This window comes from Cajanus cajan, chromosome 7 (assembly GCF_000230855.2).
Source record: "Cajanus cajan strain Asha chromosome 7, NIPB_CcT2T_4, whole genome shotgun sequence".
In the NCBI taxonomy this organism is placed as follows: domain Eukaryota; kingdom Viridiplantae; phylum Streptophyta; class Magnoliopsida; order Fabales; family Fabaceae; genus Cajanus; species Cajanus cajan.
In genome coordinates this window covers 55,657,400-55,674,220 of record NC_138523.1, presented here as the reverse complement: position 1 = coordinate 55,674,220, position 16,821 = coordinate 55,657,400, and the positions used below count along the sequence as shown (strand labels likewise).

General features: G+C 29.0%; 3 protein-coding genes across 3 annotated transcripts; 2 read left to right on the top strand and 1 right to left on the bottom strand.

The window, feature by feature from the left end:
- Nucleotides 1–2,930: 2,930 nt before the first annotated feature.
- LOC109812963 (uncharacterized) lies at nucleotides 2,931–6,830 on the top strand. Its single transcript, XM_020377053.2, has 2 exons — nucleotides 2,931–4,018; nucleotides 5,447–6,830. Exons 1-2 carry the CDS (start codon nucleotides 3,114–3,116, stop codon nucleotides 6,672–6,674), a joined length of 2,133 nt encoding a protein of 710 aa, XP_020232642.2. The 5' UTR covers nucleotides 2,931–3,113; the 3' UTR covers nucleotides 6,675–6,830.
- Nucleotides 6,831–8,267: 1,437 nt separating this feature from the next.
- Nucleotides 8,268–8,900, top strand: LOC109812954 (uncharacterized). Its single transcript, XM_020377040.1, has one exon. The coding sequence runs from the start codon at nucleotides 8,268–8,270 to the stop codon at nucleotides 8,898–8,900; it is 633 nt and encodes a 210-aa protein (XP_020232629.1).
- Nucleotides 8,901–12,504: 3,604 nt separating this feature from the next.
- Nucleotides 12,505–13,188, bottom strand: LOC109812951 (inositol polyphosphate multikinase beta). Its single transcript, XM_020377026.2, has one exon. The coding sequence runs from the start codon at nucleotides 13,112–13,114 to the stop codon at nucleotides 12,548–12,550; it is 567 nt and encodes a 188-aa protein (XP_020232615.2). The 5' UTR covers nucleotides 13,115–13,188; the 3' UTR covers nucleotides 12,505–12,547.
- Between the last annotated feature and the right edge of the window lie 3,633 nt (nucleotides 13,189–16,821).

The window sequence follows — 16,821 nt, the reverse complement described above, 5'->3', positions numbered from 1 at the left end:
TCGCATGTTTGGTAGAGTTCAATAATTTTAATGAGATTATATGAAATCAGTAGATTTATGACGTGAATATAGATGTACCTGAAGTATTCCTCCTTCCACTCTTCCTGCAGTGTCACTGCTTGCGGCTTTGCGATACTTTAAACGATACTTTAAACGGGGTCATGGGTCTGCCGAAACAGTAGGTGGCTGGCGGATGACTTCATGTTAGATTCATGAGAGGGGAGTTGAGGCACTATGTATTTTGTTTAAAAATAGTAAAAATAACTTATAAAAATAATAAAGGTTTCAAAATGTAAATTTAGTATATAATATATAATTTTTAAAAAGTAAAATAATTTTAAACAAAATTAGAAATCAAGTTGGTTATAAAATAAGAGGATAATTATTATTGATAGAATAGATGATTAATTATTTTTATACATGTCTTTCTTTTATTTGACTCTTAAGGGATATGGAAAAAAATAATATACAATAAAGGAGTATGAATGTCTAAAAACCTAAAAGAGGTATACTCTTTATATAATATATAGAGTGAGTAATTATTAAAAAAAATTATTGATTTTTAAAAAATAGTAATAATAGATGAGTATAATGATTTATCAAATATAAAAATAAAAGGTGATTATTAAAAGGGTATTTTTTTTTATATATTAGAATAAATTTTAATTTTTTTAATAATAGAAGAATATAATTATCTACTAAATATGAAAACTAAAAGTGATTACTCAAAAAAAGTATTTCCATTATATATTAATAATATATAAATATTACTAGTTCATGTTAAATATTTATTATATATAATTAAAATTTATAATAAATTATATATAAATAATATTATATTTGAATATATAAATTATATTTAAAATTTGTATAAATAAATACTTTTAATCACAAATTATATTTTAGATTCATGATAAATAATTTATCTTATAGCAAAATATTTTATTTATTTGTTTATAATTTATTTTAAAATATTAAAATAATTTAATTTATTAATAATTATGATAAATAAAATCTAAATTAGATAATAAATTTTTAAAAAAAATTATAAAAATTCTTTATGAAGAAAAACTCCTGAAAACACTATTGTACAAAATAAATAGTTGTATTTAACATATAAGAGTTAATTTTTCTATATTAAAAATATTTTTCTAAACATGCCACTTATAATATTTTAATATAATATAATAGATAGCTATAAAGAAAGTGTTGGAATTGGTTCAATTGTGTCCCCGCAGAGTTGAATGAAAAAGAGCCATCCGAGGACCTTACTTGAGGCGGATGATGTCTACAACTACAAGGGATCAATATCCCAATCCTCCACCGTTCAGCGGATGGAGCTAATATTCGGGGCCACTCATCAAACCACACGCTAATTGATCTTCCATTTCCCACCTTCCAACCAGCTTCGCTTTCCAAATTAATTTATTCATTCATAATTTCAGTTAATTGTTGAAAAATAATAAGAGTAGATAGTTTATATACTAACAATGCAAATGGGTTTTAATTGTTATTTTTATCTAAAAAAACACACTTGACATGCATGGTAAATTTGTTAATTTTTAAAATAACTACTTTACCCACCACACTTTTTTTTTATTGGACAAGAGTGTCAAATTTTCACTATATGTAGAAATTATATTAAAAAAGTAATAAATCGAAGTATCAAACATCGATTAAATTAAATGCTTTAATTACTTTATTGAAATTTAAAAAAAAAACTGATTAACTTATTTGAAATTTTGGTAAATAGAAAAATTTATAAATTAAGCTTAAATATGTTTTTATTTTCTGTAAAATGAACAAGTTTTGATTTTAGTCTTTTTGAAAAAAGATTTATTTTTATCCCTCTAAAATTTAGAATTATTATTTTAAGTTTTTATTATTATGTAATCATTTTAAGTATTTTATATTTATTAAAATATTAAGTGATCATCTTAAGTGTTACTCATACTTGTTAGTATGTAATGTCGCGTTAATATATGATACTTCAAGAAATTTTTACAAGTCCTTAAGATATAACATTATTTATATATCATAAAATCATTGTTTGAGGTAAAAAAAAATAGTAATTTTAGATTTTAAAAGAGTGAAAATCAAAGAAAACAAATATTCTATAAAGAACGAAATCAAAATTTACTCATTTTATAAAGACAAAATATTTTACAAACACTTGTCAAGAGTTTACCCTGAAAAATCCTTATAAAATGAGTAAAATTTGATTTTAATTACTGTTTAATATCTTTTTATTTTATTGTATGAGTACAAATTTTAGAAGAATTAAAAATAAAGAATTTTTTTATAAGAATTAAAATTAATTTTAAAAGAATTGATCCTTCATTATATGAATTCAAATTAATGTATAATATAATTTTTTGAATATATATATTAGTTTGAATTTGTATAACAAAGTATTAAATAGATTCTAAAATTTGCAACAAAAAAAATTAGGATTAATCTATGTTTATATAAAATAAAATTACCAATTAATACAAGAGAAAATATGTAATACAGTGATAATGTAAATTTTACACTCTCATTACATTAATACTTGATTAGTTGATAATGTAAAACTATATTTTTTTAAAAGCATACCCATATTTTTTTTATAGATAAGATGAAAATAATACTTTTATTTGCTTTTCTATATAAAAATGCATTATATAGTTATTAAAAAATATATTTAATTACTAATAATTTGACTAGAATTTAGTCACAATTAAACTAATTAAAGTGAGGTAATATCTTCATCAGTTTAAACAATGAGGTATTAAAATCATCATTTAGTATGAAAAATTTTATAAAAAAAATTGCACGAATCCTTCTTTGTTGATTCCTTTTTATGGGATAATCATGTAATTAAACTAAGCGATAAATAAGTTTATATATATATATATATATATATATATATATTAGTTCAGTTTGGAATTGATTGAATGAATTTTTCAAATCAAATTCAAAATCAGTCCAATTCAGTAAAAGAAAAAAATTGTTTTTTCAGTTTGTTCGGTTTCTGAATTTCTTTAAGTCAAATTTTTGTGGATTAAAGAAATAAATTTGATTTCTTAAAGCTCCAAGAAAGCATATGATTTGTAGAATAGTGAGGGGTGAAAATGGACGTGACTTTCGAGTTGAAGAACCAGCAAACATTCTGCATTGAGGTTGGTTTCTTTGACTCATTCCAAGAAATCAAAGAGAAGATAAACAAGTACAAGGGCATTCCTGTTTCTACCCAAACCCTTCTCTTCGATGGCCAACTTCTTTCAAACGATACCGTCATCTTTGATACCGACATATGCGTAAATTCTCGCATTCAACTCGTTGTTGCCTCAGAGTTAACACCGTCTTTGCCGCCGCCGTCTCCACCACTGCCGTCTCCACCACCGTCGCCACCGCCACCTTCTCCACCACCTTCGCCACCGCCGCCATCGCCACCGCCAATGCGGGTGCCACAACGAATGCCGCTGCGACAAGCAATGCCACTGCGACGGCAGAGAGTGGAGTTCACGGTGAAAATAGTTGATTCCAGGGCGAGGCCTTTCTCCATAGAGATGAATTTGGACGACACCATTTTGCAGCTGAAGGACAAGATTTCCATGATGAAGACACGTCAGAAACTAAAACTGCAGGAGATGTCGGTGAGGTTGAAATCGGGTGAGGAATTGCATGACCATTGTTCGCTGCGAGATTGTGGGATGTTAAATATTTCACATGTTTACGTGCACAAAACATTGCCACAACAACCGAGATTAAGTTCTGCAGCTTTCGGACCAAAGATGTTGAAGTTGATGGTGGTTCTCAAGGGTGGGACTCACAAGATACCTATTGAAGTCAATTCTCTTAACAGAGTGGAAGAATTGAAGTTTGAGTTGGAAAAGTTTCACAAACATCTTCTTCCCGAAAACGGTCGTTATTTCTTCACTTACCAGAAGAAGGGTTATGTCATGTCTGATACACATGCTTTTAGTTGGTATATGATTGAAGATGGTGACACCATTCAAATCACTCCTCAACAAGAATAGACATCTCATCTTCTTTTCCACACCTACATGCAAACAAAATACTTCATAGTTAGTTACTTTCGTATAGTGTCTATTAGTTAGTCAAAGAGTAGTATCAGGAGGGAAATTTAGTTAGTTATTACAACAGAGTTGTAAACAAAATCAAGAAAATAAAAACATTTTAATTTGAAAACATCTCATGCTTATTTTTCTAGAAAGAGTTTAATAGACGTAAATAGTATGCTTAATTAGTTAATTCTTTTAAAAAAACTTTTGTATGTCAAATTGATTGAAGTCATGCTTTTATAATGTGACAATTTAGTCTCTTTAATTATTAAAATTAAGAAATAATTTATAATTAATATGTCATTTTAAATCAAATAGAAAATAATGACGAGTGTTTGTTAGATGCTGCTCATAGTTAATTAGTCACGTAAAAGATAATAATATTAAAAACTAAAATTTTGTTGATTACATTTACATGCATGAACAGGACGGATGTATATAGAAGAGTGTGGGAGTACATGTCCCCTACTATTTTACACACATTTTTTTTATTTAATAAAATAATATATTTTTAAAAATAAAAATTATATTCTAATAAAATAAAAAAATATATTTAAATTATCATATGTATAAAATATAAATTTAAAAAAGTTATTTATTTATTTGATACTTATCAAATTTTCAAATAAGATTAATTATCATGTGATAAAAAATATTTCTTAATAACGAATTAATTTTTTAAAAAATTTAATTTTTGATAAAATAAAATTTACAGCATATATATATATATATTTACCTTTTGTGCTTTTTATTTATGTATACATTGATTAAAAAAATTAAAATAGTAAAGATTGTAAGATTGTATACGTTAATTAAAAGAATAAAAATGAAAAAATTGGAAGATTTATATTCTATTTAAAAAATTTATTATAAAATATGTTTTGAAACAAATTATCATCTAAAATATTATATTAGATATTAAAAAACATGTTTATATTATAAATAAATTAAACTTGATTTTTATACAATTTAACATATTTATTTTTATATTTTTATTAGTATTAAATTACTATAAAGTATATTTTTAGGATTGTAATTCTAATTAAACTTTAAAAAATATCTATGATAGATAAATAAATTATATTTAAAACATATATTTTAAAAAAAATTATATCTAAACTTATTAAATTATAATATAACATAATCTAACTTAATTTATTTTCATCATTAATCATAAACATAAATATAAAAACTTGTAAAAAATAATTATAAAATATATTTATACTTTTAAAAGTTATATGTAAAATTTTTAATATTATAAATATATAAATAATTACTGCTTCTATTATCTAAAAATTTTGTATTCGTGCATAAATGTGCTATGTAGCGCGCTGTGAAGTAAAGGTGGATTTAAAGTGTTGAATTTGGGCCACTCGGAGGCCCAAAAGACCAGAAGAACTTTCCACAATTCAGAAAGTATATAAAGGCAGGATGGACAGTGATTTCCGTCGCTACAGTGATGAACATGGATGTCACAACACCGTTCTGCAGCTGAAGAGGATTCTTGCGCGCCAAACCACGCTAGTCGTAACGAGTAACAAACTAGCTCTTAGTTGGTTGCTTTGGTTGTTGTGCAACTACCATAGCTTAACCACTCTCCAAATGAATATTATTCTTGAGGTCGAGGGCGGTAACGAGTTGTGTATTTCAGTTGGTCCATTTGACACAGTGCGCCATGTCAAAGAAACTGTGCAAACGTTACACCACATTCCCATTTCCCTCCAAAACTTTTTCTTCAACGGCCAACTTGTTCAAGACGATCTCCACATTTTCACATCTCAACTCTTTCACGGCGCCCGCATTCAGCTCCTACTTGCGCCGCACCAACCACCAACCATCACGCCCTCGCCACCGCCAACCCTTCCCGATTACGATAACGATCCGTTTCGGATGTTGGTGCCAGAGATTCCGACGTCCTTCGATTTCGATCAGTTTGTCATGCCGGACTTTTCATCCTCAACGCCGATACCGCAGGTGCCGTCAAATAGAACGGAGTTCCAAAAACTGCCGTCACCGCCTCCGCCTCCGCTTCCACCGCCGAGGGTGACGCTGAAGGTGAAAGTGCCTAAGTCGAAAGATCGCATTCCTATAGAAGCGGAGTTGAACGACACCGTTCTGAAGGTGAAAGAAAAGATCGGTGCGCTCGAAGAGATGCGAGGCGTGGCGGTGGACAGGATCGTGCTGCAGTCCGGTTCAGCGCGTGCGGAATTGCTGGACCATCATGTCCTGAAGTATTGCGAGGTTTTGGAAAATGGTGATATGGACGTGTTCATTAAACCTTGTCTGGCGGTGGGGGGTGGTAATAAGAAGGTGAAGGTGAAGGTGGCGCCGATGCGTACGAAAGAGAAGATAGAGATAGAGGTGAATGTTTTGGATAGAGTGGCGGTGCTGAGAGAGGAGTTGAACAAGTTGCAGCGGAGGCTTGGGTTTCCTCTTCCCCAACAAGGATGCTACTTTTTCATTCACAGGCAGCAAGTGATGTATGAAGAGAATTCGTTTCAGTGGCACGATGTTAGGCAGGGTGACACCATTGAAACCTTTGATGGATACATTTCTGATAATTCTTCATCATCATCATCAAAACCCTCTTCCAGACCACCACGCTAGCTTCTATAACTCCGCCTCGCTACGCTACTTGTAAATACTATATAGAACTTTCAAAATACATGTCATTCATTCATTTTTCATGTACACTGCCAAATGTATAATCATAATCATTCATCATGCAAATAAATAAAGCCTTCACATTCTTTCCTTTTATCACTATACATATCCACAGTAAATATTCTTATAATGATATAATATTTTTTCACTGTAATTTATTTTTATTAATAATTATATTCTCATAATTTTTAAAATATGTAAATATAGATTATAATAATATATAATATATATTTTTGAATCTTTTTCAAAATTAACATTAAAATTATATGTGGATATATTTAAAATAAATTTATATTTATATATATTACATCTATAATGAAACATTTTATATGTGACTAACATTTTTTGTAATGAATAATATATTTATCTTAAATCAAAATAAATATTACTTGTATAAAAATATTAATATTTCTTTCTCATTTTCATTAAATACTAAAATTAGATATATTAGTCTTTTTTATAATCTTTTTCAATAAAAATACTTTTCAACAATAAAATGTTCAAGTTAAATAATATTATATATCAGACCTAATTAAATAGTTAATAAAATTTATTATTAAATACAATATAATGTTTATTTTTTAACCTGTATATTTGATATATAACATGAAAAAAAAATTATTTATTTTGGTCAAACTAGGTTGAAATAAAATCGGTAATATTTAATTTTGTAAACAGGAATCTGAATACTATAATATAATTTTTTAAGATTAAAACATGATGTGAAATATGTATACTCATTACTTCCTTCATTTCATAATTAATGATGCTTCAACATTCAAAAAATATTTCATGTTAGTTACGTTTTAAGTTTTCAATAAAATATTTAAAAAAAATATTTTAATTTTACCCAAATAAATAATTAACACGATGACTAGCTTTTTTGGTACTATTTGAACCAAATTTTTAATATCCAATAAAGATAGTTTAATAAATTTGTTTCACTCATGAAGCTATTTATTAATTTTCTTATTCCTTGTGAAATTACCTTAAATATCACTTATTTGAAGTGAAGTGTAAAATAATCAATAATTATGACTTTTATTAGTTCTCTTAATTATAAAATTTATACTTTCGAACTAAAGTAGACATATTATTAAATAAGCCTATATTTTTAAATGCTCTTATAATTAGAATAATCTTAACCAGTATAGCCACGTTAAGAGTTAGAGAGCTTTGGGCCTGTTGTTCTCAGTATCAATGACCCAAAAAACGAAAAATAATATGATTTTTTAAATATTAGAGTTTGGTTAAGTTGTGTTAGTTTTCTTGACGAATTTTTAAAATCTTAAAACTAACTTTAAAAATTTGTAATATATTTATTTGAACTTTTAAAAAAAAATATTATGAGTACCCGAGGCAGAAGTTTACAGAAAGAAAAGCGCGAGAAGGTTGGTCCAGAAATGAAATTAAAATTTAAGGGAAATGAAATGAAGAATTTGGTTTTGGGTAACATTAGTTAGATACCGTTACAAATTACTTAACCGTCTAAGTTTCAGTTATAGGAAGTGAATTTTCTGAAAATTTAGGGCAGTCATGGATGCGTTTCCGGCGCCGCCGAGGAAGAGGTGGAGATCTCGATGGGAAGAGGAGAAGAATACAGTGGTGGTGCAAGTGAAGGTGCCAGCGCGCAGAGAGCGTGTCCCTATAAAAATGGACGCGAACGACAACGTTCTGAAGCTGAAGGAGAAGATTCTTGAACAAGAAAGGATGCACGAAGTGCCGGTGGATAGGGTTGTGTTGCAATCGCGTACAACGCGTTTCGAATTGCTCGACCACAAGTTGCTGAAGGATTGCGTAGTCTATGATTACCCTGACAATAGAATCGACATGTACTTAAAGCCGCCGCCGCCGCCACCGCCGCCGTGGGCAGCCGACGCTGGGAATTTGACGGTGACGGTGTTGCCAAGGAACTCGGGGGAGAGGATAGAGATAGAGGTGAACGCGGAGGAGAAAGTGACAGTGTTGCGGGAGAGGCTTGAGGAGATTCACGAGAGGGTTAGGTTTCGTCTTCCCCATCGGGGTCATTATATTTTCCTTTACAAAGAGAATGCGATGGTAGAAACGAGGTCGTTTCTATGGCACAAAGTTCAGCACGGTGACATCATTTGCACCTTTGATGAAGAATACATGAAGGAATATGATCACGTCCCTGAAGATGAAGACTAGCTCTCTCGTAAGTTGTATCAAACTTTGGCTGTTGTAGTTTTTGTATAACAAATAAGAATTTTGTATGAAGCCTAGCTGTGTGTGCTTGGAAAACAAAACCACATCAACCTTTCATGCCATTCAATCAACAAAAATACAAGTATCAAACTATGTTTTTTTTTTAAATACAAATTAAAATGTTTTCGGTGAAATCTTTTCTTTTTTTTTTTTTTCATTTATAAAACTCAAACCAAAGACTTATTTTTTATTGAAATTATACCATTACATCTAAGTTTCATTCATTAAATGACTGTTACAATAATTTATCATAAATAATATAATGAGCTTAGTTTAAATACTGCATTTTATATTTCTTTAATAGTATTTAGTCTGTATACATTAGCTTTAAAACTGGCCAATGGAATGGGGTACCCAATTCTTAAAAAAAAATTAGTTTTGACCTTACTTAAGTACTACGAAAACACAACCCTGTGAGTTTCAATTCTTGTACTTTAATTTATATTCGAGTGTACATTTACAAAAATTCTAAAAGTACCGCATGTTGTCAATAAAAACGAAGGTGGTGACTTTCTCAATAACTATTATCTCTGTTCGGAAATTAGATTTTGGACTTGGCCTGACATAACCTTCAAAATTAATACATATGGTTGTCCCATATTTATATACATTATTTTAACTAAATCAATTATCAATATAGGATTTCCGACAAAATTCCTCAACAAATTTAAAGATGTTGGTCCAAATAAATTTTCTTACAAACGAATATAATTTTATGCATAAAGAAGGTAGCAATGCATTTGCAAATGTAGAAAAAGAGACGAGACAAAATTATTGTTTAAAAGTCTTGATTGACTATTATAATTTTTATGATATTTTTTAAAATATTTTAAAATCCTATTCAATACAGAACCTAAGTTAGATAGTTTAAATAAGAGAATTCATAAATAATGAATAAATAAGGAAGAAAGAATAATTCAATTAAACATTATTATAAGATTATAATATATGTAATATAAAATGTAATAATATGATATATTAAAATAACATGATATGTTATAAGAAAAAAAAACTTTATTTTTTATTAGATTTTTTTTTACAATAAGAAACTTATTATATCATTTTCATTTGTAATAATTATAAAGTTAAAACAAGTAGGAATTTGTTTCAATAAAGGGATAGCAGTCAAATACAAATTTTAAGAGAACCTAATTATTGTCCAAATTCAGAATATTCGATAAATGTAACCTAACTTTTGTAAAACCCATTTTTCTTTATATATATACTAGTAGAAAAAAGGCACTTTGTGCCTGCATTGTATTTAAAAATAAATAAATAAGAAAAAAAATGAGAAGTTACTTATAAAAAAATGTAGTTATTGAAAAATAAACAAATCATAAAATGCTTCACGTAAAAATAAAAATCAAAAGTAGTATCTTCTTTATATATTAGTGTATATATATATATATATGGATGTCATATTAAGGATACAAATTTTTTCTTCTCATCCCAATCCCTTAAAATACACATCGAGTTTATTTCCCACAATAAGTCTATAAATCATATTTATAAGGGTAATCAAATTTGTGCAAGAATCATCATGACCTTGATTAGTTTTAGGGAACCAACTCGATAATGAGTAACTTTTTATTCAACTTACTCGGTTGGATCAAGAGTTGGAGGCTATGTGACCCTCCATGTTTGATCGTTACAAGTGAAAAAAACCTATAATCAATCAATTCAATCAATTGAGAATCTGAAAGGTACAAAATCAAATAATAAAAAAAACATGAAACGTGGGATGCAAATGAAATACTATATTTAAAGTATGACTAATTTGGTTTGCTTATCTCTTAAAAAAAAAATTGATCACACAATTAAGAGTTGAACTAGAAATTTGATTTGAGAGGTGTCAAGATTGTTTTTTAACACTTATATGTAACCAGTCTAGCATCATAAATACTTCATTATTATTTATACTTTTTTCTGTCCCTCTTCCTATCATATTATAAATCAATTCTTCATCTATTTTTCTCATTTTTCTTTAATGTTATCTAACACGATAATTTTCATCTATCAACTTATAATATTTTTTTTATTAAATTTTTAAAATAATTTTAATACATTTTAAAAAAAATTGGAGGACCATGCCCCTACATATCCCCTCCCTCTACCCTGCACACAGTTTTGATAAAGAAAAATAATATTAAATCCGGTTCAACCGTCAAATATTTGGACTGACTTCAATTATTGTGCGGTGATGATGTTTTTGTGAAATATACCTAAAAAGGCTTGAGGCAAGTTTCAAATCACGGTTCCATGAGTTGAGGATATTTAAACAAATATAACATATATACTTAAATTAAATTATATCTTATTTTCATTAACATATTTTATTATAGTACATTTGACTTAAATAATTTATATAATATTTTTCAATTTAAAATTATATATTAATTTATTTGATTCAAAATTAGTCTATAATTAAGTTATTATACGAGTATTATATTGATTATAATATTTTTAAAAACTTTTTAAAATATGGTATGAAATTTATTAAATTTTGTAGATATTACAAATATTTTTATAGAAAAAATTAATAGAAGTCAGATTATACGATTTAATCAGTTACCTACTAATATGATTTCTAACTCAGTGATCAAGTACCTAACTAATTTAATGAGTGGTACAATTTTTAAAACGTTAATTCCAAAAAAGCTTTTGGCCTTTGCTTCCTGAACTAGTGGAAGTCCGTAATGCAGAATAGCCTTTGTTGTCACAAAATATGCCATTTATATCACAAATACAAATACTTGTACCAAAGGCAAAGCTGAAATGATTTGGGAAAAGGGAACCGTCCAGGATATGTGTCCTTTCTGCAAACTTCTAAAATTAACTCTAAGGAAGCATATTATAATTTGAAATTTGTTGGCAATATTAATTGGGTAAAATACTAAGAAATTTAAAATTATTTTTATTAAAATTAATTCAATTTAATTTTAAAATAAATGGAGCTTAATTTTGGCCACCGATTTTGTATTGGAGCCTATGTACCGGTGATTTTCTTTTGTTTCTTTCTAGCGCAATTGCAAAGAAGAATTGAGTTGGTTTCTCCATCTTTTTAGCCAAAATACTCTGGTTCTCTGTTTTCAGAAGAGACATCTTCCTAATCAACGAGAGTAGTGAAGCTGTCTCTGGTTTCAATGGAACGCTTGAGAGAGATACCATCTGTTGCATTTCAAGTACCTGTTGCTGTACCTCTAAATAAAATTCCTCTTTGTTTTAGTAATATCAAAATCTTTTTTTTTTGGAAGTCCTAAATAAATGACCTCAACTAAATTCAAGTCTCGAACTCTTGTTGACAAATCGCACCCTCCTTTAAAAAAATCCATTAGAGAAGGACTGCAATTTGGATTCTGGCCCAATTAATAAGTCATACTCTGGCCCAAATTTTTTAAATTACTACAATTTGAATTTGGCAGATGATAAACACACCTCCACTCTCATATAAACACACCCCCTTTTTAAAAAAAAAAATATAAAATATCTAAATTACCCTTAAAAAAAATTCCTAAATTTACACTCCCTTCCCCGCACCCCCTTTCCCGCACCCTCCTTCCCCTCACCCCACACCCCCCTTCCCCGCACCCTCACACCCCACACCAGCTCATGATTCTAGTTACACGCCACAGGCAAGGGGAATGGTGGAGGTGAGCGTTGGAGGAGACGAACTTCCTGAGAATGAAAAGGGCGTCGTGGGCGGAGAGGCTCTGGAGGGACTTGCGGGGGGGCTCCCAGGCGGAGAGGGCGTCGCCGGAGATTCTGAAGGCAAGGGGAATGGTGGAGGACTCTCGGTCCTTCGCCAGGCACTTAGCGATGTAGTCATCGGAGTCTCCGAGGTGCCAGGTACGGGAGTCGATCTTCACGTCCATGACGGAGGGTTTGGCGTAGCCGCGGAGGAGGTCCTCCAGGACCAGGTGGGGGTGGGGGCTGGAGCCGTCGGAGGCCTCCACCACTTTGGTGCCGTGGAAGGCGGGGGAGAAGGGCAGGGGGATGCTTGGGTGGGAGGAGAGAGAGGAGTAAAACGACAGCTCCCTGGAGCCGCGGTCGTTGTTTTGGAGAGGCTTGTAGAATCTTCCCGTGTCATCCACCAGAGGGCCCAGGACTCCGTCCTTGGCCTTGTGCCCCGCCACCTGGTGCTCCGATACCTTTAGCATTTTTGCCCAACCTACAATAAGAGGATTTCAAATCTATGACAAAAACAAAAACCTAAAAGGAAAATCACGAGCTGAGAGAGGAGATCCACGTTGTCAAAAGACAGTGACATGAGAGTTGAGAGTTGAGACTCAGAGCGTGCACATAAAGCTATGCACCTTTACGTTATGCCTAAACTTGCACTCTTAACACTCGCTTACGTTATCGATATCGTTCAATGCCTAATGCATGTATTACGTGAAATTTTGCTCTGTTAACGTGTGCATTCTTTTTTGTTACAGCTAATAATGATAGGATGAGATATTCATCAGGAGTGGATGCAGAAATGACAGAAATGATAACTTCAGAGGCCGTGGCAACTTTGGTGGTGGCCGTGGTGGCAAGTATGGAAGTAGGAATGATTTTGAGAAACGGGGTGAGTTCTCGGGACGACCTCGAGGAGGCAATAATGGTGGACGTAGCAATGGAGACGCTAGGCCAAGAAATTATCAGAATTATCTTGAAAGTTACTTGATGACATTGAGCGAAAAGAGGTTTTTAGGAAGAAGGGGGGTGTGGGGTGTGGGGGTGCGGGAAAGGGGGGTGTGGGATGCGGGGAAGGGGATACGGCGAACGGGGGTGCGGAGAAGAGGGGTGTAAATTTAGGAATTTTATTTTTTTAAAGGGTAATTTAGACATTTTATATATCTTTTTTAAAAAGGAGGTGTGTTTATAAGAGAGTGGAGGTGTGTTTATCATCTGCCTTTGAATTTAGCTCTTATGGTTCAAACAGTGTGCAATCTATCTATTAATTTGAATTTGTATGTATTTATTTTCATTATGTAAGTTAGGGGAAGAAAAACTTCATATATTTTAATATAAGATAAATGTCACGTAAACTTTACAAGATACTATTAATATTATACTTGTTATCGATATCGATTGAGGGTGTTACAATATTAGTTAATCACATATAATATAATCATTAATCTCACTCACAACGTCTTTTATAAGGAAGATAGTGATTTTCTCTCTTTTAAATATTTTCTTTGTCAAATTTTGCTGTTGAAAATTTAGATATATACCGTAAACAATTTATTATAGTAAAATATCCACGGAGTTAGGTAAATATTGACTCAGTATGTTTATGTGGTAATTCCCTTTGTGTTCATAAGTCCATCCTTTAACATATGTAATTTTAGTTTTTCTAATTTCTTTTATTCATCGTAATCAAATTTGATATAAATAAATTTATAACAATATTAGATTTTATTAATAGTTTTCTAATTTTATCAACCTATATTTAGTTTTGTGATTAATTAATTAAGTAAGTAAGAAAAATCGCTTCTTAAAAACCTATTCTATAATTAATAAAATTATAGTAAAAGTGCAATGTGTCACTGATATGTATAAATTATTAAAATAAAGAATATATAAAATGAAAATGTGTAAAAGATAACAAAGTTCATTTTTCATTCTGATGAAAATATTTTATATATTTTATATTAATATGTAAAAATAAAATTCTTCTATATTTTATTATATTTCTATTAATAATTAAATAAAAATATAAAGTGAGAAATTTAATTTAAACAATTAAGAATTTATAAATATTAAATATAAAATAATATTAAAATATTGTAATTCAATTATATTTACATTTATAAATTACAGATGAATTTTCATTTTTAGTAAAAAATACTAAATTACTTAAATTAATGACTTAAATATATTTATTAGTTTAACACTTTCAATCGACTCCGTATATATCATACTCAAATGAAAATTAGATTATGGTACTTATCACTCTTGCATTTTCTTTAACATCATTATTATTTACATTTTAAGTCACTGCAAGATAAATTATTCTTTAATTATTAATTTTGAAATATTATGTAATCATATCTATTAAAAAAATATTATTTATGTTTTTAGTTTTATTTTATTGGTGATTCCATCACTTACAAGTCGAATCTTTTATTTATTATAAGCTTTTTTTAATAATTTAACTTTTTATATTACAATTTTATTTATTTGAATATATCGTTAATAATATAATATTTATATTATTTTTTATTATAATATTTAAATAAATAGATTGACTTATTAAATTTAATTATTTTTTTTATAAATTCAAGTGTAGTCTGGTTAAATAAATAAGTTTTAAAAAAATTTAATTTAATATATTTATTAAATAAGTTAAGTCAAAGTTTAAATAAATTAAATCATAAATTCTTATTTAAAGCTTGTTATATTCTCGTATCTATTTATAAAATAAGATAAAAAAAGAGTAAAACAAATTAGTAAAATAATTATGATATTAATTGAAACCTGAAAAGGCAATTATAAAACTTTTTTGTTACATAGCATGAAAGCTTTTCAATTATTAATTTTGGGCCCAAAAAAAAATCTCTTTTTCAAAAAAATAATTAAAATATTAAAATATTCTTAAATTTTTGCTTTTTTTTTTAATTTTACATTCACAACATTTAATTTTGGGCCGAAAAAAAAATCTTTCAAGATAGGTTTTGAATAGAATTTAGGTTTCATTTTTTTATAAATACACCCCCTTTTTAAAAAGAAAATTATTAAATTCTTAAATTACCTTAATATTATTTGAAATAAATAAAAAATATTCTGGAAAAGTGCTTTTCAAAGGTTGATGATATATACACCTCTTTTTTTTTTCTATAAGTACACCTCTTTTTCAAAAAAATAATTAAAATTTTAAAATATTCTTAAATTTTTTCTTTTTTTTTTTTTAATTTTACATTCACAACATTTAGTTTAGTATTTTTTTTTAAAGATCTTTCTTTTTTTTTCTTTTTTTAATTTTTACATGCACCCCGTTATCTTTCCTTCACCCTACCTATTTTGGTAACATGTAAAAATTGAAAGAGAAAAAAAAAGTGTGTAAAAAAAAGAAAAAAGTAGAATATCATGAGCCTTCCGAAAAGAAGGTGTACTTATAAAAAAAGTATAATATTTTATAGTTTTTTTAAAAAAATAAAGAAGGTGTACTTATAAAAAAAAACAGGAGGTATATATATCATGAGCCTTCCGAAAAGAACTTTCCGTCAGAATAATTATAGAAAGTACTTTCCAAAATACTAAAATTACTATTCCGGAAATAACTTTCCTTCAAAATAATTATGAAAAATACTTTTCGTAACACTAGAATTACTATTGCGAAAAATTCTTTCCGGAATATTAACCGTGTGTGTATTTGTTGCCATAATTCTGGAAAGAACTTTCTGCAATAGTAATTTAGTGTTACGGAAAGTACTTTCCAGAATTATTCCGACGGAAAGTTATTTTCGGAATAGTAATTTTAGTATTCCGGAAAGAACTTTCTATAATTATGTACAAATACACCTCCGAAAAAAACTTTCCAGAATAATTTTTTTTTATTTTAAATAATATTAAGGATAATTTAGAAATTTAATATTTTTTTTTTAAAAAAAGGGTGTATGTATAAAAAAATGGAGGTGTATATATCATCGGCCTAGAATTTAATAATGTAAAATAACATTCGAGCGTTTACATTATTGACAATGGGCCCGTATAAAGCTGAGGCGCTCCACTTGCAATAGTGAGGACCCAAATTGTGACGTGGGGCCCAATATAATAACGCCGTCGTAGCAGATAAAGCCAACGTCAAGAATACGAAATTGCCAACTACTCCGCAAATTGCAATTCTCAATTTCCTAGAAAGACTCCCTCGAAAGGC

Bases quoted from the DNA above. Each gene is read 5' to 3' on its own strand.
- LOC109812963 (XM_020377053.2), top strand. From the start codon at position 3,114: ATGGACGTGACTTTCGAGTTGAAGAACCAGCAAACATTCTGCATTGAG. The intron at 4,019-5,446 runs ATAGACATCTCA...GGCCACTCGGAG, and splicing joins CAAATCACTCCTCAACAAGA to GCCCAAAAGACCAGAAGAAC.
- LOC109812954 (XM_020377040.1), top strand. From the start codon at position 8,268: ATGGATGCGTTTCCGGCGCCGCCGAGGAAGAGGTGGAGATCTCGATGG.
- LOC109812951 (XM_020377026.2), bottom strand. From the start codon at position 13,114: ATGCTAAAGGTATCGGAGCACCAGGTGGCGGGGCACAAGGCCAAGGAC.